This window comes from Anopheles marshallii, chromosome 3 (assembly GCF_943734725.1).
Source record: "Anopheles marshallii chromosome 3, idAnoMarsDA_429_01, whole genome shotgun sequence".
Taxonomy (NCBI): Eukaryota; Metazoa; Arthropoda; class Insecta; order Diptera; family Culicidae; genus Anopheles; species Anopheles marshallii.
Window position 1 is genome coordinate 17570912 of NC_071327.1, and position 21827 is coordinate 17592738.

At 47.0% G+C, this 21827-nt stretch overlaps 3 protein-coding genes across 3 annotated transcripts; all 3 read right to left on the reverse strand.

Moving 5' to 3' along the window:
* Nucleotides 1–15155: 15155 nt before the first annotated feature.
* LOC128715222 (uncharacterized) lies at nt 15156–16818 on the reverse strand. Its single transcript, XM_053810103.1, has 3 exons — nt 16771–16818; nt 15438–16709; nt 15156–15362 (listed from the first exon to the last, which is right to left on the reverse strand). Exons 1-3 carry the CDS (start codon nt 16816–16818, stop codon nt 15156–15158), a joined length of 1527 nt encoding a protein of 508 aa, XP_053666078.1.
* A 507-nt stretch (nt 16819–17325) lies between these two features.
* LOC128715275 (uncharacterized) lies at nt 17326–18041 on the reverse strand. Its single transcript, XM_053810157.1, has 2 exons — nt 18000–18041; nt 17326–17943 (listed from the first exon to the last, which is right to left on the reverse strand). Exons 1-2 carry the CDS (start codon nt 18039–18041, stop codon nt 17326–17328), a joined length of 660 nt encoding a protein of 219 aa, XP_053666132.1.
* Nucleotides 18042–18411: 370 nt separating this feature from the next.
* On the reverse strand, nt 18412–20077 carry LOC128715211 (uncharacterized). The gene is made up of 3 exons (XM_053810092.1): nt 20015–20077; nt 18691–19950; nt 18412–18609 (listed from the first exon to the last, which is right to left on the reverse strand). Exons 1-3 carry the CDS (start codon nt 20075–20077, stop codon nt 18412–18414), a joined length of 1521 nt encoding a protein of 506 aa, XP_053666067.1.
* Nucleotides 20078–21827: the final 1750 nt, after the last annotated feature.

A 21827-nucleotide genomic window follows, 5' to 3' on the forward strand; every position in this document is an offset into this window, starting at 1 on the left:
GATGGTGTGTTGTTTGGAAAATTGGTTTCGTCAAATGGTCATGCAAGGGTATGCCACGGGAATTTTCACGCAGCTCTCCAAACCGGGATGCGTTGTGTTGGTGGCGGTTTGTGCTCGGCACTTTTCCGTCAATGCTTCGGGCGAATCACGACGCTAGCATTCTTGGAAAATAGTTCATTTCTCCATTTAGAAAGGAGTATGAGCCAATTATTCCTCTGACGTTTGCAGCATTTTTCGAGCGTAGAAAAAAATATTGAAGGAAAATGGCAAACGACAGATAACTTAACAGATTCAAAGATTGCGATTGGGAATCATTTTATATTACGATTCATAAATTGTTCAACCTTACCGCAAACTTGACCTATGTGTGGACGTAAAGTTTAAAACATTATTACGCAAAAATCCTTAACCAACGCTTCATATCTTATTGAGTGTTCAGTAAACGTATCTGCAAATAGTAGCTTTGCACTTTGCAGTTTCGAACTGTCACTCTATCCGGCCGCCATCGTTGAAGGAGGATAGTCCAGTAGAATGGCATTACAAATCGGTATCAAATGCGGCTACCTTGCACCGGTTGGCCCCAGCCGTACGTCAATTAGTTTGAGAGCAAAAGGTTATTTATTGAGCGATAAAGTTAAACAGACTATTGACACGTACAAGATGGAGATACACATATTCTGATGTGCTTCAAGGGCCAGGAATGTCATAATGGTTGCATATGCATATCGGTGTACGTAATGGAAGGGAGAGAATTTATTGTACGTGTTGTACTTGATTCGACTCAAGTGCTAGTTGCTGTTTTGCTATGTAAAATAGTGCAGTGTTTATGGTAAGCTGGAACAAAGTGCATGAGAACGTCTCCATTTCCTTTGTGAACTTCTGTGAGAACATCTAAATTGCTCGTCTAGTGTTAGGCTAAGTGCAAAATATTGTTTTCTAGGTACAGATAGCCAAATCATCATTATTTAAATTAGATATCCTACATAGAAATCAACCCTCGGGCGTAAACAAATCCTCAAGGCTTAGTGTCAAATCATTCTGACGTTTGATACAGCCATTTGACAGTTGAAGTGGCAAAGAATACAGCTACTAAGTGCTTAATTTCCTCGATTCTTTGATCTGCAACCAGAGAACTTTGTCACAACCATCTTTCGATCTTCAATCGGGTTGTTTTTTTTTTATGAACTTCCTGCTCCATTCTCCATCTTCCAATTCTAGCAGAAGTAGATGTCGTACTATTTGGTCTTCCAAAACAACTAACTGTCTGCCATTAGCATTGAATCGATCGTACGATTCCACTCCCGGTGTTTTCAGCGTTTAATTTTTCTTGCTTCCTCGCCCAACATCAGCTCCGCACACACCCTTGGAAGGAGTTGTAAAAGAAGAGAGTTTGGCAAAGAGTAATCTCTCCCTATAATCCCGGGGCAGTTTCTATAATGGCCATATAGATTGGTGCGTCTGCCATGTTTGTAACGACAAACGTTTTTGTTCCGTTTACCCTTTTACCATTTCCCTCGTCAATCCCCGTACACCATCGGTCTCCGGTAAGCGCAATGAATATGGAATACGGTTTCGGTACCGGGTGAAACATGCTCTGCGATGCGCGACTCGCTCCGACTGCCAAACGTTGTTGGCGCACCGGTATGGCCATATTTGTTCCGAGGATCCGCTTGTGGTCGGATCGTTAGAGCAAAACACGGTCGCTCCGCTGAACATGATCATCATGATTCGTTCGTTTACTTTATGGCGAGGGGGGGGCAAAGGGCGCAGTGGATGGGGCTGGTGGAAGCCCTTGTCTGAGCCGCTATAACAAGTTAATAAAACTGTAACGGATATTGTCGGTTTGGTGCAAATGGTGAAATGAAGTCACCAGTGGGTGATCGTGGCTGGCAGGGCAACATAAAGGCAGAAGAAATCGCCGGGAAGGACGAGACCCGCACAAGACATCGATGAATAATCGATCCGATCCGGTTGATCAGGCTCGATCAGGCTCGGAACTGGAACGGATTGTGTTCGCTTTTTTCCACCTCCACCCCCTTTCATTTGCACACTCGTGTATGTGTGTGTGTGTTTGTGATGAGGTGATGAAGCTGACGGCCAAAAAAGGGGATTTACCTGAGCTATTAAGCCCGGGCAGCTTCCGCGGCTACGCAGAGACACCACCAGCAGAACCAGAAGCGCTCGCTGCAAACTTCTGCGCGAACGATGAGTTCAATTTCATGGCCATGGTGGGCCCGTGAGCGCGAAGGATGATCCACCAAGCAAACCGTCGCTTCGACGCTGGCCTAAGCCTTCGGTTGTGCCTTGATTTATGTAGCATTGTTCGTCGCTCCGTTTCGTTAGTTTTCTTGCGATTGGGAGCGGTTTGAGGTAGGTTTACCAGCCACCCACCCTCCCTCCCACCCACCGACATCCCTTCAGGGTTGTCTCGATTTTAATTTAATGGGTTGCATCGTGTGTGTTGCAGCGGGTTCGCGACGAGAGTGCATCGTTTGGTACGGTTTGATTGCAGTCTCGTCCCACTCAGACAGACGGATGGATGTGAACGAGCGCGAGCTACTTTATTGCCGGTGAGGATTGGATTCGTTAATCTTACATCGGCGTTTGTGAGGGGGGGGATGAGTCGACTGTCTGCCAGTGAGAAGGTTAAATATTTGGACAATCAAACAATTGGTAGTTGAAGTACACCGGCAAGATGGTTCCGGGTTAAGGATAGGGTGAAATTAAATAGAAAACTGAGATAGAGTTGCTGTAAACTTGAAGATCAGTGGTGAGGAACGATGTGATATTGAAAACATTTTATTACGGCATGTGAACTTGTGTGCTGGAAACACCTTTACGGACATTAAAATGGGGGCTATAAGTGGTTGTAAGCCAGAAAATTGGAAGAAAAAAAAATCCATTTCCTGCAACTAACGTCTTACGGAGGGAAAATAATTGTGCGATATTAAGTTGGCAATTATCTTGAACCATCACTAGAATTACTCCTTAACGGGCCGAGCTAAGTAAACGATCAATAAAGTGTAGCATTAAGACAGTCTTATCATACTGCTCGCGTATGGTAACGAGATTCGATCAATTTCGCTCTCCCAGGGAACGTCATAAAGTGAAACGATCAATCTAAACACACAATCGCTCGTGTCTGTGAAGCCTTGCGCTATAAAGTACAACCTCAGCGCTTTGCATACTGCAACCGAGATTAACTCGTCCAGAGGGCAGATAAACCGTACGACATGATGATTGAACATTTGCAGTTTTGCAACTAAGCGTACGCGTACCTCGGGTACGGTTCTTGGTGGAGGCTCCGAGATCGTAACGACAACTGCGCCACACGGTGTAGATCACACCCACACGCTTGCTCTGGAGCCAAAGCACCATCTGCAGGCAATCTAGAACCCGGTACGAGAACTAGGAAGCAATAGCGCCCCGATGCATCGTAAAGCATCTGGATGTGATGTGGTATAAATTATATACCCGACTTCACTGCACGGCGCAGCGGTGTCTCCGCTGCGTTGGTTGTTTTTCTGTCGGTGAAAAGAAGTTGGAGATGCGCAGCAGCGACCTCTGGCATCCGTTCCCCAAACCTCATTAGCGGCAATAATCGAAGCGCACCGCGTGTTCGTGTCCATCGTTTATCGTCAATGTTTCGACGTCGTGCGTCGGCTGTGCTGGGGCCCGTCCACACCGAACGTTGGCGAAAGCTGGTGAAAACGTTTGGGCTCTTCGGTGTCTGGAGGTCCCTGCGTTTGGCGAATCGAAGGAAAGATGATTTATGACTCACCGTCATACCGGAGGTGGTGGTTGAGATTGCAAACGGCAAAACGTACTTGCGTTCGCTGCGTTCGATGCGCTGCAGCTCTTGGCAGGCGATTTCGTGCCGGGTATTCTGAACCCGGCGTCCACAAAATACCCGATCCGGTGGGGTTTTAGGGGTACACGGACACGCTCATCAGCACACTTTAAAGCGCACCAGGGCGCGTTCTAGGGTACCGATGCCGATCCATCATCGTGTCTTCCTGGGCGTTCGCGTCAATCGATGGGGAAGAGCAACGCCTTCGACGGTTTCGCGGTGCGGTTCTGGTGTCGGCAGCGATAAGCCCCCGATTTGGTGGGATGCTTGATGGGTCATAAAAGCTCACCCCCCCCCCCCTCCCCTTCCCCTCCTCCCAAACAGTGTTTGTGTACGTGCACAATTGTGCACGGTTGTAGATCCCTGGACCAAAAGGTCGATCGGTGGGTAGCGTTGCGATCATTGCCAGACGAGCGTGGCCATCATGAGTAGTGCAGACAGGATCTACCACAGGTCATGTCGTCGTAAATCCGTCCATTTGGCTGTCAGTCAGTTAAATTGAAAGAAGAAAAAAAAAACACCGATCAACACACTCACGCACCCAAAACATGTCTGGCCGAGCTGCACCGCGTGCGTTGCTTTGTTTTGTTCCTCACGGGGGTTGTTGTGTCTTCTCCACTGCATAACCACTGCCGAGCGTTGATCTCCAGTCCAGTTCGCGCTTTGATTCACCTCCCAGACGGTGCACGGACAGGATAAAGAAAGGTTAAGCAAGCAAAAGCAGTCAAACACACACACAAGGATTTAATTTGCAGGGACGGATCAGTCCCGAAAAATGTATCGAAGGTGCGAAAGAATTTAAAGTGCAATGCCGGAGTGCATTAAGGCAGCGATTTATGTATACCGCAGTGCCGGGTTGCAGTGCGGTAGCTCGGTTTTGGTGTTGGAATGGACGGTACAGAATGGTATTTTCCGTGCTTGAACACGTTCGCTTGGGGTTTTTTTGCTTCGTTGGCTGAAAGTAAATAAAAATTACGCGCACTTCACGCCTCGTTTTGTGTACTCATTAAGCGTCACCTTTTGCGAAAGGGTAAAACAAAAACCCAAGCAAAAAGGGCCACAACAGTGTCTGAGTGGTAATTGGCAAACAAGGAACGCATGCTGCACACCGCGGTGTGAAGGTTAAATTGTATATCATGAAGTTAATTTGTGTCACGTCAAGATAATGAGGAAAATGGGTGGAAAATACATTAATGGGGGGTTAAATGTATTCAACCTGAAAGAGGTAAAGATGATAAGATGGTCACTGTTTACTTCCAATGTTAAGCAACCTAGCGCTAAAGTGCAATATTCTCTTCTCGCTTCGCTCGGGGTTTTCGTTCGTTCTGTACCAACATTGACGCTTTACGCGGTTTTTCTTCCCATTTCCCAATCGGATGCAATTGTTTTCCAGTCACCATGCAAATCGCCATCGAAAATGCGTTTCGAAGCATTTGCGCGAGTGAGTACAGCGGCGACTTGCCTTTAACCGCCGTCTGCCGATCTTGTCAGCGATGCCTTCTCGCGTCGTTCGATTCACAACCCCGCCTGAATGAACTCGCGCTCGCTTCTCGTGTAGGCGAACCCTTCAACGCCGATGGGTTCATGGCTGTTTGCTAAAAGGCTTTCGATTGTACGGGTGAGAGTTGCCAGGGGGGGCTTTTGGGAGGGGGTAGCTGGTAATCAGTGAGCAGGGGAATTGGGAACAAGGGAATTATCTTATCCTCAGCTTCTCCCACGCACCGTCCCCGGCCGCCCCGCGGTAAGCATTAGCTTCCAGTGGGTTTTGGGGTTCTTGGATTCTGGTCAGTTTGGATCGTAGTTTCGTTGATCGCTTTAACCGGTTCGCCACACCGGCTGCGGTACAGTCGCCTCCAGCCGGCTAACCATTCCGTTTGGTTAGAAAACGGAAACTCGGAATCGTTTATGCATTGCAAAATCTTCAAGCTGTGCAGAGAGCCCCGGGTGAAGTTTTGGCGCGTGGAAGTATCAGGAGCAGCAGGAGAAGAAAGCTACAGCATAGTGAGCTTTCTCATCCGGTGCCTTTACGCTTCTTATCCAATGCGCGAGCGTTCTTGCAGCAAGCGCTTGATCCTACAGTCCCAGATATTCCCGTCCGGTGAGATATACTACCAAACTCCCTAGAGACACCAACACCTGCTTTCTGTGCAAGTTACTTACTTCGTTTTGATACAACTCCGTCCTGCTTTGTGCTAAGTTTAGTGTTGTGCTTTATGAATCTATTGAGAAGAGTCATGCATAAGCATCTTTATTGAGGAGCCATTCAGATCAGGAATCGACTCTCAATCCTGCATAAATCCTCAGAGCAGTGGTGTGGACCAGTGCTCTGGATGTCCTAAGCGAAATGATTGGAGGTTATTAATCTTGGATTATTCTTGAATCTTAGACTATTTCAAAGAGAGATTCAGATTAATTTCTTTCGGTTCGAAGATTCATTCAGATTCATGAATCAGAATCAAATTCACCCGACATTAGCTAAGACGAATTTTTGAAATATTTCACGAAACATTTCATCATACTCCACACGAGTAGGTTCTTTTTCAATGTTGATCAACATTCAATCTTGTTTGTTTCGGTGTGTTTTCTATCTTTATGTTGGATTGTTGGACAAACAGTAAACATAAGTCAGAAGATAACCGAAAACATCTTTTTCTTGTATCGGTACAACGGCCGGGTCGTATATCTTAAAACCGAAAACAGCTGAAGTCATACGAAACTTCCAAAGAATTTGGTTCCAATTGTGATAACGATTGCGAGAGCACAGCCAAGCGTTCAAGGTGAGAAAACACTATCTCCTGTATGTTATGAGTCAACAATCCACATATCTCCTTCGAGAGTAAAGAAGCCAGAGCACTCGTACTACTAAGCTTTTTCATTTGCTCTAATATAGAGGACTGATCAGTTCTATGGCACGAATGTGTTACAAGTCTGTCAGTCTATTTACTAACTTGCTGATAAATTGCCGTGTTTTGATAATTCGTGTGGTTCATGAGAATTCCGAAAGATGGCCGTCAAACTGTATCACAAATTCTACAGATAATATTCTTCGACAAGACGAATATTTGAAAGCCTTTAAGTCTCCAAAAATCTCTGAAAAACTCTTGTCCAAGAAGCCTTTCAGCGAGGATATTGCAGAGATTCCAATACTTTTTCGCATCTTTCCCAAAACGAGACTAGCAAACCAGGGCCCGGGCAAGAAAGCCCACACGCTTCGAAAAGAAAATCACACACAATCGACACAATCGAGACGCTCGGAGCGAACGGGCCCCACGTTTCGAGTCCGTGACCACGAAGAGCGCGCAAGAGCGTTGCCGTCCATATGCGCGTCCCGGTCGTCGAACGCGCTGCGGCTGGCTGCATGCAAGTCTTCTCTCCCCTGTGCCGAGTGGAACATAACTCCACCACACCCTGGGTGTGCCTCCACCCCCCACCGCCGCTCAGTTTGCGGCCCGTTTCGAGCCGAGTCTTTGACTGTTTTCTTCGTGCGCGCAAGTGTGCACTCGCGTAGCGCGCGACGAACCGCTCGCGTGAAGCTTAACCGGCCCCGGGCAGCGTCAGTATCGCGTTGGCGTGCAACCCGAACGGACGTGAAATCGTAGACGTCAGGTCAGGTTGTGGCGTGTTTGTGATCGTGCGTAACCATTTTTGGCCGTGTGCGTGCGTGTGTACATTTGATGCAGTGCGTGTGGTGCGCCAAATTTATGCACCGAAACAGCATCCACGAAGTGCCGAAGAGTTTGTGCGTGCACGACAAAACTAACGCTTGTCTCCATATCAATTCCCGTCGGATGCGGTCTATTATCTAGCCAGTGACATTCACCCTTCCTGGCAGCGTTCCTGCAAAGGACCGCTGGATGTTCTGGAATTCTATTTTGCACCGATTTCATCTGTTTCGCTTGCACGAATCAGCAAAGACGACCCCCTGCAAGGAAACCAGGCCCTCGTAGCCGTGGAGAGCGTACCGATTCGCGAATCACTCGAGGGCAAGTAACAGTTCTTTCACCCGAGACACTGCGCCGGGAAAGGAAATAGAAGCGGAATCCAGCACCCAGGCACGAGCTGGCTGCATACTCATTATTTCTGTACACCGTAACGTTGAAGCGCACCCGTTAAATAGAGCAAACGTTAATGTTCGAGCTTTGGCCGGTGTGATCTCTACGGGCATCGCAGTACACGGCGAGTGGTCAAAATCGCTTAAGCAACAGCTGGACTTGTGGGGTTTTTTTTTTCGTACCGGAGTGCCACTCGTCGCCAGCTGGCAACGAGTGCCCAAAGTCCCTGGCGCCACTGTATCTGGAGCAAAGGTGACGGAAGCGGCGAGAAGAAAAAAAAATCATCTGAAGTGACTCCGCACACAAAGTTGCCCACCGTGTGTCCCACCGTACCGGACCGCAGATCAAGGTTATTGGACGAAAGTTCACCGAGCCAAATGTCTGCACGGGCCGTACGAGCCGCTTGAGACCACAGTCCGGCGGATAAAGTCCGCGCGCCATCTGTCATCCTACCAACGACCCGTGGGGATTTGGTTGGAGTAGCTCAACAGTCCGCGAGTTGTACAATTAAACGGTGCCAAACACAGTGCAATCAGCGCTTTTTGCCTACAATTTGGGCACCGGTGTGTGTGTCTCGGTGTTGTGTTTGCCCACGTTGAATAAGTGTTGTCCCCGCTGCTCGTGTGGGACTGGGGCGGTGCTCAGCGAGTGAGCCTAAATCGATCAATCGCAGTAAGCGTGCAACGAAAAAATTACGAACTCAGAATCGAGCTAACGGAAAGGTACCTCTTGTAAACTCGAGCTGAAAGCAAGTTTCAAACCAGGAGAACAGCGTAGTTTCCTCCAGAAAAGCGGAAAAGCGATCAGTGTGTGTGTGTGTGTTTGAGTGTGTGTCTGTACGCCATTGTGTGTGTTTATGGTGCGTGTATCGTTCCGTGACCGAGAGCCCAAAATTTGAGGGTGGAAAATTGCCCTTCCACATTAAGGTATCGCCCGGAGGAAACGGCCAGGAAATAGTGTATTGACCGTAATAAACGAACCGAGAAATAAACAACCCACGAAACGAACCGGACGGACCGCTTTGATTCGTCGCTTCGCAACCGCTCCGTGCGTCATCCGGGAGCGTAAATCGCCCGTACCGCTTCGATAAAGAGGTAAATATTAGCCTAGGTTTGCAGTATGGAAACACCGCAGAAAGATCGTTTCGTGGTGCTTTAGACCGGTAGCACCGGTACAGCACCCAGAAGCACGATCGGGAGGGAATGAGTTGGGAAACAGGAGACGGGGAGCGTGGTAAATTCTTAAGCCATCCGTAGAACGTGCGGCGGGGGGGGGGGGGGGGGGGAGGGTTGGCAAGATGCTGCGAGGGCTTGCCAACTCGCCCTCACAGCGTCTCGCACTCGCGGCATCCGGTTGGGTGGGAGTTTGTGGCCAAATCGGGAAACTTGGCCCTGCGGGCGCACTGGCAAGAGGTTGGCCCACAGCCTAGATATCTAGCGCGGCACACCGGTGTAGGTTTTGTTTTTTTTTGTTTTGTTTTTGCACCGTTTCACCGCACCGGACTGCTTCGTAATTAATGATTCCCGAACCCCTCCCCCGGGTGCCAATCGGGTGGGGAAACAGAGAGCTGGTCAGAATTTGTGTCACATCCACGTTTGCCGCAGCTGTAAGTGTTTGCACATTCTTCTGCACATCTGTCAGTGGTTTCTGGCTGCGCGGTACAGTTTGTGCATTGTTTTACGGTACGTGGTCGTTAATGTAAATAGATCTTTGCCGGAAGGCAACCTGAGCACTGAAGCCGAATGTCGCCGAAAGGGTTCGAATGCCTGACATTGTTCTCCAGTTTATCTGCCATGAAGAAGATTCGCGTATGCGCGATTTACCCGTACCATCCGCGTTCCTTTTGTGGGAATGAAGTGTTTGTTCATGATTGGGTGTGTTGTTGTTTTTTTGTTATTGTTGCTTATAGCTCCCGTAAGTTGTTTTGAAAATAGAAACCAAATCATTGCCGGTGTCGTTTCGCTGATGGCGACATTGCTGCTGTTATGGTGGATGCGGCTCCCATCTGGTCTGGCCGTCACGTACACTGCCGCGCTGCCGAAACAATTTCAGACGTGCGCATCGCCGACAGTCTTCCGTTGAATCCATCCAATCCAATCCACCCATCGGACGGGTCCGCCAAATAAGGACCGTATCAATTATGACACCTGAAGAAGCACTCTGTCCACCGGCGCCGATCGGTATATGACAACGTTTCGTTTAGACTAGCCGATTGAATTCTTAAGTAGCTGCACCGTACGAAGCGCTAGAAATGTCCATATCGGTAGAATAAAATTAGCACCCCGAAGGGGGCAATGAAACTTACTGTGACTAATGGTGATCGATTAATCAACGGAGCGCACCAATCGGTTTGTGTTAAACAACCTACCCAAAGGATACAGGCGGATAGTGGAATTTCTTAATGGGGCACACATCTTGCAAATCTTTGCTGGGATGGTGCTTTTCTTTCACACCATCCAGGGTGAGTGATTTATGTGGACAGATGAGTGTGATTAATAAGCGACAAACCTTGCACGGGGGAAAAGAAGGACGCGTATTTAATTACAACTATCGAGCCGCTGAAGGCAAAATGTCTGTTCTTTTCACTAAGTGGCCGGTGGCTTATTAGCATAGCCCTAACACGGGAGATATGAGCATCGTCTGACCTAGTTCTTCGCACAAATAAATCACCCAGGGCCCGAGCTTTCCCGTTGCATTTTCCTTTTCTCCCCGGCGATGGTTGGAAATTGGGTCAAGTTAATAAATATTGGATCGCAACCTCGCAGATTGCAGATTAAATAGATGCCGAAAGTGAAATCTTGATCGATCGGCCCGATCGGTACTACACAGCCGGCGTAAAATTGCACCCTGCGTTTAATGGGCCCGCTTTTACGCCGTAAAAGAGTGCCGGCGAGCGGTTTTGCTCTGTGATCTACTTCCCAGCGATGGGCAACGTCTGTTGGAAGATCACATAACAAGCTTTGTTTGATTGTTTACCAGCTTCAATGGCCGATCGCAGGAAATGACTAATTCCTTCGTTGTGCGCCGTGGTTTGTTTACGCCGTAAGGTTTCACCTTCTTCTGCCTCTACGCTTGAAGTTCCGTGGGCGTGTGCGTCGGGCAAAGGTTTGGTGCGTTGGGATCGCTTTGCTTTGTTGGAATTGTGTCACCAAACATCTGGCTGCTCTTTTGTGCTCAGGAGCGCCACGAAGTACTATCTCTCGTGCACAGTGCAGAAAGCGTTTTGACACGCACCTCATTCGTCAGGTTTTTGGAATAGCCGGTGGCTACATCGTCGATGCGTCAATGCCATATTTGTGCACATGATACGGCCAGATGAAATGTGAGTCGAATCGAATAGACACGGGGGCTGACGATACGACGTGGCGATTATAAACTCAGCATGCAACATAAAGTTTAATGTATCAGCTTACACAGCCGATCCATCGTTAGATTTCGATTCTTACTGCCCTTGAACTTCTGTACGGCTGGTTACCAACATTTCTCGTCCCGGGAATGGTCTCAGAACCGGACGGAAGGGTTAGTTTGCAGTTTTATTTTTCTGTTTCATCTTCCACTGCCATGTGCAGCTTAAAAGCTTCACGCAGATCTTCCTCTCCTGATTATTAGCGCCCACTTAAGCTGGCCGCCAAATATGGCCACAGTTTATCAACCGTCAATCGTGGCGGATGAGATGCAAAAACCCAACCAAAAAAAAGAAATCCTCGGCCCGGGCGGGTGAGGTTGATGATTTATAGATGTAGCCGCTGGTTGATAAAAACCAAAAGCATGTCTTCATTAGTCCTCGTGGGATCGATTCACCATTAAACCGTACGCGTTGCGAGTGGTTTGCTTATCATGCCCGTCGACAGCTGCATCCCGTTCGATTGCGCAAGAAGGATCCGGGCCGGAGGCGCGCGTTTGAGCGCAGAAACAAAAGACTTGATTGAAAAAGCGACGAACCTCGCTTGGTTGCTGCTTCGTTGCTTGTGCGTTCTTTCCCGAGCGTGGCGGCACACCATGGTGCAAAGTTCAAAATGTCAGCGTTGACCAGTTTAAGGAGGTTTTCTTCGTCCTCTGTACACTTTTGTTCGCTGCGAAACGGTTTTGTGCAAAAGTTTCGGCACACTTCAACCGGCATCCTTGACGTTTGAACCGGCTTTTTTGTGGTTTGTGACGAATTTTCAACATGCCGACAAGGACTGGGTTGGCATTGTTGGACAAACAGGTTGTCTTGAGATTAGTGCTACAGTGCTTAGCTTAACTATACGGGCAACGAATTTTTCAAAATTTACTTAAAATTGCTTCATAAAAACTTAACGTTTGGTTTCTGCCTATATTAAGGCTGCTTTACGAAGCCTTAAACCGAATATTTTTTTTTAGGTCTTCCAATAAAAGTTGTGATGTTTGTGCCGTTTGTCTCGTTTTTTCCTGTACGCATCTTTTTTCCACCGCAATTTTAGCAAGTTGGTGAGGCTCTTGTACTCATTAAAAAAGTATTTGTTCAAGACATACATACACCATTTCATTGGTATTTCAAAAAGGAACATAAAAAATAATAAACATAATTTTTAAACACTTTAAAAATAAATTGAAATACCAAGATGTGTCAAATTTCCATCTAAAATACTTAAAAAGCAATTAAGTAGAGTTAAATATACTTTTTATAAACTGCAAAAAAAATTTTTTTTGCTAACGCTTGTTTAAATAAACCACTGATATTTTATTTTTTAGATTTTTAAACCCATTATTTAACGCTATAAAGGTTTTGTTTTCTAGGTGTCCCTATAGTTGTGTTGAGCACTGTAGTGCTGTTCAGTTTTTGGCACGTGTTAGTTGAAAGCCGTTTTTGCAAAACTGCATCTCAATCGCTCAAAAAATCCATCGATGGCGTATGGTTTATGTTTAGAATTATCTAAATTAATTAATCACGTACCAGTTCTAATCTCCCACACTGTTCATGGTAAGCATTAGTGTTTAAGAGTCATCGACTCTCAATAGATTAATGAATCCTCAGAGCCGTAGCGCATCAGCTCTCTGAAGGTCCTAAGCGAAATTGTTGGAGATCATTAATCTTGGAAGATTCATTAATCTCAGAAAGCGAGATTCAGATTCATTCATGCAGGTCAAAGATTTATTTAGTTTTATAAATTTAGCTCAGATGTACCCAACATCATCATAAGGTCAAAAATTAATTTTCGTTTACCACACACACACACTCAACCAAACCGGATCGTATGATGTGGACACGTTGCAAACTGCATTGCATCCACTTTCGATTATTATTCACACTCTCGAGCAGCTATTTTCTTTCCTTTGTGCCGCGTATTTTTTTGGTTTTCGACGCCCGAATGATTCCTCGAATTATTGCTGCACTCGCGATCATTATCATACCGTGGCGAACGGCATGTAGCTTGTCTTGCGGTGTTACGTTTCTGGTTCCGCTCGGTCGGGCCGGCTTTAATTGAGCTTGAAAATGATCGATGCGATGTGCAGCCCGGTTTTGCTTCGTCCCGGTGCACTGCGAAGCTGACGTGAAATTGGAGCTTTCACGAGCAGACGGGATTCTAAACGTTTCTGCTGCCTGAGTGGAGTTCCGAGCAAAGGAGCCTTTTCGATTGGAAGGTACCGCCGTAACTTCCGTTTCGTGGCGTAAGCTCATGCTACTGTCGATGAAAGGTTGAAAAGGGGAAGCTTTCTTAGAAATGGAACCCTTTTTTTAAAGCAACACTGGCGCCATTTTTTGTTGCCTCTTTATGAGCGTATTAAGTTACACGCTGCATTAAAATCAGTGTCCCGTGCTGTCAACTGACAATATACAGGTTTTCATGATTGATCCATGCTGTGCTTACCTACCCAAAACTCGATATTCTCTCTCTCTCTCTCTCTCTCTCTCTCTCTCTCTCTCCTACTCTCTCTCTCTCTTTCGCTTCCCATTTTAACGAACAGCGCAACAACGGAAATGTAAATTTTTGACTCACCTTCAACGAGCGATGAAACATGATGAACGACGACCATTGACAAGATGATCGACCTTCATTGTTGCCTAACCCTGCCTGAGAACGTCCCGCCTGTACGATGGATCGGCTTGTCGGAAACGTCGATTCGACCGAAAGCTCCACCGCCTAAACGCGCCGACAAAATGTTAAATCCCGATTTAGAAGCCCACCCGGGCTAATATTTCGGCTGTGACAATCAATCAACGGGTTTGCGTTTTTTTTGGGATCGCGCACGCTCGTGATTAGCCATATTTAGCAGCTTGCTGCTTCGCGATCTCCAATGCCGCATGCTACGTCTTCAGCTGTAGTTTTGCGCCGGTACGATTGTCGATCATGTCGCGACCGTATGAGTAGCACTTTACATTACTCACTTGCACACTCCAAATCGTAGTCTTCGGTTATGGTTGGGATTGCCAACGGATCAGCAAGTTCAAGATGACTCAGACGGCGAATCGTTCGTTTGGAGGGTGACTTTCGTTCGAAAACGGTTTTACCTCTGCTTTGGAAGTAAGCTTTGAAGATTGGATTGGCCAGATTCGAGATGGTGACGCGACACCGATTGGTCCTTGAGTTAATCTTGAGAGAAATTTTTTTTTCTGTCAAGGCTTTCACTTACATTCTCGATAGCGGTGTCTAATTGGAATTACCTTGAGAAATGAATTAAATCATCGTTAAATGTTGGCTGCTGAAAGGTTGCACTGTGATCTTATACCGACAAAAAAGTGACAAATCGCGCGATGTATGCGTGTTCCGCTTTAGTTTTCAAAAGGTCGACCAAAACTGTCCTCGAACCAGTATTAGTATCATGCTCGTTTGGCAACTTCATTATCAATTAACACCTTTTTGCGCGGTTTTTTATATGCAAATTTGCCAACCACATCTGAAACCTGAAACCTGAGAACGGGTGTTTGTGTTTTAATGTTGCAAACTTTCCCAAATATCAACATGGCCAGATATGCCCGTCTCATGTTTAGTAGACTTTGCGGGGCAAAGCGTTAGAATTAGTTCGAATTGCTCAGAAAAATGTAATAGTACAAATTAATTCTTTCAGAGGGCGCTGCAATATCCCACGAGGGTCTAATTTTAAGAGTTGACCCTCGCGATTCACAAAAGTTTAACGTATAATGGGAACTATCAATACATTAAAGTTACTCAATTATCAATTATCTTTTTATTACCATCTTGATCTTAACAGCTAAATAATTGAATATTATTTTACAAAAAAAATCTTTATTTAATTTTATGCGTCACAATCACCGGCAAGAAGTATTACGCCTATTGCGTTTGCTTATATCCAGTGTCCTCGCATTTGGAGATATCCTTCACCAGATCGTACGCATCAGCAATCAACTTATACTTACTGAAAGCGGCACATGATTTGAGCCGCTGAAGGCTAGCCTTTGTCTCGTACGGGATTATCTGCAGTATAAGGTCGAACTTCTCCTCCATCAACCGGAACAGGGTGTCAAGAAATACCCCGAGCTGGAAGTACGAGATCAAAACCAAGCGTTAGAAGGATGTTTTAATATATCACGCAGCACATCGGTTGTCACTTGCCGTATCAACGCAAGGATCACATGCAGTTGGACACGGTAGAATGTTGGCGCACGTGTTAAGATTGTCGTAGAGTTCGGCCACATTGAACATCACCATATTGACGATGTGCGAGATGAGTCGGTTCACCGAGTAAAGACGGTTCAGCTCCAGCGCGTAGCATTCGCCAATGTCGTAGAAATTGTGCACGGCTAAATCGATCACCCTTTGGGAGTATTTTTTGAAGCAGTAGGAAGCATACGGTCCGCTTGCAATAAGCACCTGGACGACACTTTGCAACGCGGGACAGATACGATCACCGTACACCGTTACTAAATCATCATCGAACGTTTTGGACTGATCGATGTAATCCGCAACCGCTATGTCTAGCAGTGACGTTTTCTCCTCGATCGAAGCAGGCGACAGCGCAAAGTCAAACGTTTCCATCGCGTTAGTCAATTCGTACTGATAGTTGGAAGAGGCTTGCACCTTCGGCAATATATCGGCGATCAGCGTTTTTTGGTCACTGTAAGTTATCCCGAGCGTTGATACCACACCGTTCGTGTCCTGCTTCAGCTGGCGTAGGTTGCCGTTAAAGTTCACCACCTCCTGATGCGCATGCAGTAGAGCCGCTTCAATGTCACTTTTTGCGGTAGTGATGTACGTATCGGATCTATCCAGCTGGGCTAGCGGTTCGTGGATGGAGTATATCAGTGGCGAGATGGCACCGGGTATGCGAACGATCGTGTCGAGCAGTGTGTTGATCAACCGGGGTGTAACAATGCCGCGTGCAAACTCTTTCGGCACAGACTTCCCATCGCCACCTGCCTGTAATTGCGTCTTCAGCGCTGCCATTTGAACCTTACGTAGAATTTCGTCCAGTGTCGTTAACGTTTGGCTAATGTAGTTGAAGCTATCCGCTAGTCTGTCAGTGATAAACGACTTATCGCGTGGCCGTAGTGTTAGGAACTCCTGGGTAAAGCCGGTACTGAGCACATTTTGCAGATTAGCTATGGCCGCAGTGGTAGAATCGAACGGTGGACCGACGATCCCCGAATCGTCGTCCGCTAGGAGCGAAAGCTTGTCTGTCATTGCGATTCCAGCCGTGGTGAACTTCTCACCGATTGCGTAGTATGCGTCTTGCATGTTGTAGAGTACCTTGTACTGCGAGCCGAGCTTGATCTTATAATCGCTGAGCGTGCCAATGATGAAAGATGTACTACCGGAGCTGTCAATCGCTATCGAACTCCCCACAATATTGCCGTTCAAACCAAAGTCTGGACGACCGGCGACATGCTGCGAAGAGAATAAAAAAAGTAAAGTTCCACGGCAACTCTAGATTGCTGACTCTGCTTACCTGGAGCACACATAGGAACGCAAACACCAACGCGATAATCGTTGCCATTGTTGGTTACACGGCTGGTTAGTCTTATGTCACTCGAAGCCTATCCCGAATTGGAACTCCACCAACGTGTCGATGTAATGCAACTAAATTCGCATGTGCGGGCTAGCTGTGCTGGAAACTTGAACATCTCTGGTTGCCTAACATCTGGACAAACATTCGCGCTCTAACCTCAGCCTAAATTCTTTCGAGATGCAAAAAAACCCTCCACAGGCAGGGTTTGCGGTTGTTTTCGCACCGGAAGGTTGTTCTAGCAAAACAGATTGTTGGAGAAATTTCCCAATGTTTGGTTAGAGGGTGTGCAAAATGCCACCAAAACAACAGCAGGGTCCGATACGATCTGCATTGAAATATTGTTGTCATCATCAGTACAAGCTCTTATCTGCTACAGTATTGTCTGCACAGCGTTGTGTTTTTAGAAGTTCAAGTTTATTTTAGCAATCCTGTGCCTGTGTGGCAAGTAGTAAGAAGATGTTTAAACTACTTCAAGTTTATTTCGAACCTACAAAGTTATCCAACTGTTTTCTTAATAACGTACATAACCGTTGGAATTCCAGCGCCAATCTCCTCCAACGCAGTGAGCACACGGCTTACCAATGTGGGGGAAATGAATTTTCTTACTTGGAGTGACGTCACCGGTCCACTGCCAGCTGCTTTCTGTGCCTGTTCAAGCGCAGCCTGCAAATTGCCAAGGGCCGTTGACAGATTCTTCAGCGCTAAACTGATACCCCGGAACCCATCCGTAAACTGTCTGCTAAGTGACGGGCCAAGCCTTGCGGTGAGAGTGTTTAGCTCCCCACTCAAGCCACCGTTGAGCAGCTGGTTGAGTGCTGCCAGGGCTTGGTTGACACGTGCAAATACATCCACTATGGGGCCGGTATCATCGTTCGCCAATGTCACGATCGTATCCATGAATGCCGTACCCGAATCGGCCAGCTTCGTGGCGATCGTGGTGAAAAGCTTGGCAACGAGTATCAGCAGCTCGTAACCGGACTTGATGCTGACGGTGAAGTTGTCCAGCTCATCGAACGAACTGCGTATGGCGGTGGCACGTTCGGCAACTCTCGCACTGTTTGCTATATCCGGTGCGATGCCGAAATCAGCTCGTGGCAAACCGAAAGCAACGGACTGTAACGAATAAAGATTAAAGTTTTGCATTCTGAGACAAAAGGACCGTTGCTAACCTTCAGCATCAGAATAAGGGTTAGTAGAGTGAAAATCTTCATATTAAAAATTCGCAAAGCCTGTTTCCACTAGCTACACTGGTAGCATTCAGATATATCACCACTGATTTGACGCAGTGTCTGACAATGAAAATGCTCTTGGTGGCACGCAACTCTATCGCTCTATCAGCTGACAGCTGAATCCATCTGAAAACAGAACATGGAACGCTCAACTGAATAAACAACCGTACATGTCCTCGGTGAGACTTGCTCCAAAACCAGACGAAAGATGGCTAACAGACCACACGTACTGCTTTTATTTCACTAAATTTATTTACACCCCACTTTGATTAAATAAGACTCATGACATGGAACCTGCGCACCGTGCTAGCTCCAGAAGTGGATTTGTTTTCTATTGCACTACCACCTATGATTACAATGGCCCGTTCAGCTCACAACTATCGATATCCGTTCGCATCGTTTCAGCATCCAGCATAAGCAGATGCTTGCTGTTGCTGAAACATCCAGCCAGTCGAAGATAGCTTGCGTTAGTTTCCTTCGTCAGCAGACGGTACAAGTAGTCGCGCTTTTGGGTAGTGTACGTGAACAGGGTTTGATATTCGGGGCCAAGCTGCGAAAGAGAGTGTAGAACGAAAGCAAACAATCATAATACTGTAATAAACACAACGAAATGGATCACAGTGATGCATACAAAAGAGGCGCAGTTCTGGATATCGTTGAACAGTGTGCAACTCTCCACATTCGCGATAAAGTCGTCGATGTCGTGCAGCATCAGCTGCACGATGCTGCTCACCCCGGTGCGCAGTTGGTCGAGACGAGCCAACTGCAACCGGAAACAGTCCGCCGCATCGTACGTGTGCAACACGAAGAAGTTGAACACTTTCTGGCCAAACTTGCTGAAACAGAACTGTGCGTTTGGACCGTTCTCAATCAGCACCTGCAGCAGACTTTGGATGATGGCACACATGCTGGTTCCGTAGAATGTGAGCAAATCATCGTCGAGTGCCAGCACGAGTTGAAGATGCGTGGCGAAGACGCTGTCAATGGTACCCTCGATGGAAATGCTATCGTCGAAAATGGCTCCAATTTCCGACAGTATACCCTCAACCACGGGTTTTAAGTCAGCGTCCGATTGCACCTTACTCTGGAGCGTGTCTCCGTAGCTTTGGGTAAGCTTGCTGTACGCGGAGGGCAGATCTGCCGTGGCCGTTTTCACCGTACCGACGAAATCGTTCACATCGTTGCTGTAGCTGCTTCCCAGCTGGTTGACGTCGTTTACGCGCAGGTTCGCTTCATCGGCGATGCCTACTAGGTACTGGTCGGCTGTCTGGAAGGAGCCAAGCGTCGAACGGACGATGTACACCAGAATCGGCACGTCAGACTTCAGCAACCGCACGCCATTGGTGATATCGCTCACAATGCGCGTGGTCACATACTTTTTGGCAATGGTCGACGACACAGTTGGTGAAGAGCCGGCAGCGGTACGTGCGCTTGTTACGGCCGCGCGCAGACTGGCCACGGATTGGGAGAGTGTCGCGAGCGTTAAGGACATCGTATGAAAAGTGTCCCGCAGCTTAGCCGACACGTAAGTGTTGATAATACCGTTCAGGGTGTTGATTTGTCCCGTCAAACCGGTCGTGATGAGCGTTTGCAGCGCACTGATGGCGTTCGTTATGCTGTCAAAATACGTCGCTATTGGACCGCTGTTGTTGAGTGCCATGGTCGAAATGGCCTGGCTAAGCGTAACACCGGCTGCGGATAGCTGGTTAGCGATGCTGGTCATAGCTACCTTCGCGGTCTCTAACCGTTTGTACCCTGCCTGTAGGTCAAGGACCGTCCCACCAACGGTCTGGTACAGGACCTTCGTCTCCAGCGCGAGTGACGAGACGGTGCCACTGCCAGTAATCGCAACATTGATGGCAAAATCTGGCGCAGGTTCCGCTCGTCCGATCTGCAATGGTCATATCGCGACATTAATGGTAGCAGCACGACGCAATCGGGCCCATGATACTAACGTTCAGAAATAACCAACAGCAAAGAACTGCACTTAAAGTACTGGACCTGCGACGGCGAAACATCTTATGTGTGTCGTAGAGTAGCACCAACTAAAACGAATGTATTCTTTTAAGTTTTTTCAATTCTAGAACAAACCCCACGGGTTTGTGTACATACTCACAAGCTTTATTCTTAGAATCTGGATGTCTGGATCGGTTGAACATCGGAATAGGCGGGAGTCGACCGTGCGATGTACACCAACTGTGCAAACGTCGCCAACACTTAGGCAGCATTGAAAATTGCAATGTTTGGAAATTGATTCCATCTGTTTATGCGGACTAGTCAATAGAACAGAGACACGCAGTTCTGTTACACACGTTGTTGGCTTACCCGTAGCCGCTCACTTAAAGATCATATACGTCATCGGCCGAATGACGTCACGATAGGGAATAATTTCCGCTTATTAGTTTTCCCTTACAACCTCAGTAGCAATTACACGTTTGTATACTTGATAACTTACTTACCAGCAGTTACAACCGTTTACAAAGATATTGGCTTGCTGCTGGAGTCCTCTGAACCGCTCACGGTCGAACGTTGTCGTCTGCCAATCCAATATCCCGACCTTCCTGCCTGGCTATACTTCTGTGTGCGGCCTTGAAGTCGATGAAGACATGGGAAGGTAGAGCTGCCGCTCCGTCATCTTCTCGAAAATCTGTCGCATGGTGAGGATCTCATCTGATCTTAGGATCGTATTGCAATCCTTTCTGATAATTTCCAACTACCTTTTCGACGAATGGCACAAGATCTTGTAGTATAAGAGAGAATATCTTGTAGGCGCTATTGAACACCGCAATGCCAATACGCAGTAATTGCTGTACACTGGCTTATCTCTCTTCTTGTATATGGGGTAGACGATAAAAAAATTTCAATCACAAGACATCGATTCACTATCCCGTACCTCACTAATAATTCGATTAATTTCGTTTCTAGTGCTGCGCCTCTTTTTTATAATTCCGGCTAATATTCCGACAGTGCCTGATGCCAACGGATAGCCTTTCGGGTTTCGTTAATGCTAGGTGGTAGTAGCATGAAAGTCGTCTGCTAGCGGAGCTTCTAGCTGCTCGTTGAACAGATCGTTTGGTAATTCATCAAAATACTGAGCTCATCGCGAGAGAACCTCTGGCTGCTAGATGGTCAGATCTCCATTCTTATTTCGAAAACAGTTCACCTTATGTCTGAAGTTGTTTCCATGGCCTGCTATCTCTTGGTAAAGCTTTCTTCCGGGCACGTAACGCACTATACACCAGTGTCCACCGATAACCTTATTTCTGTCATTTGAGTAGAATGAATAACGAGGCTAATAACCTTAATCATCTCGATCGTCGAAACGTACCGCATCATCCTACATCTTCACACGATAAAGCCATCCGCATTTGCATGGCTCGATTAATCCTAACCGCGTCTCTGGAAGATCGTTCGTTTGGAAAGCGAAACAATTATTTCCCAAAATGGTACAACCGAATGGCTATTAAGCGTTCTAGTATGCAACCGTAACACACACACACACACACACACACACACACACACACACACACACACACACACAGAAAAGCCCCATCATTCCAAAATCCCATTCGACAAAGAGCGAAAAAAAGCAATAGCCTCGCCTTTCGGTTACAATATTTTATCCAAACAAATGACGCACTGGAAGAATTCTAATGCGAGCACTAAAGGTGGCGGCGTTTCTTCTGGATGACATCAGAACCACAGCCAAACCAGGGGGGGAACATTCTCGGGTCTCTTAAAACAGGCTCGGTTTGTGGTTGGAAGCAG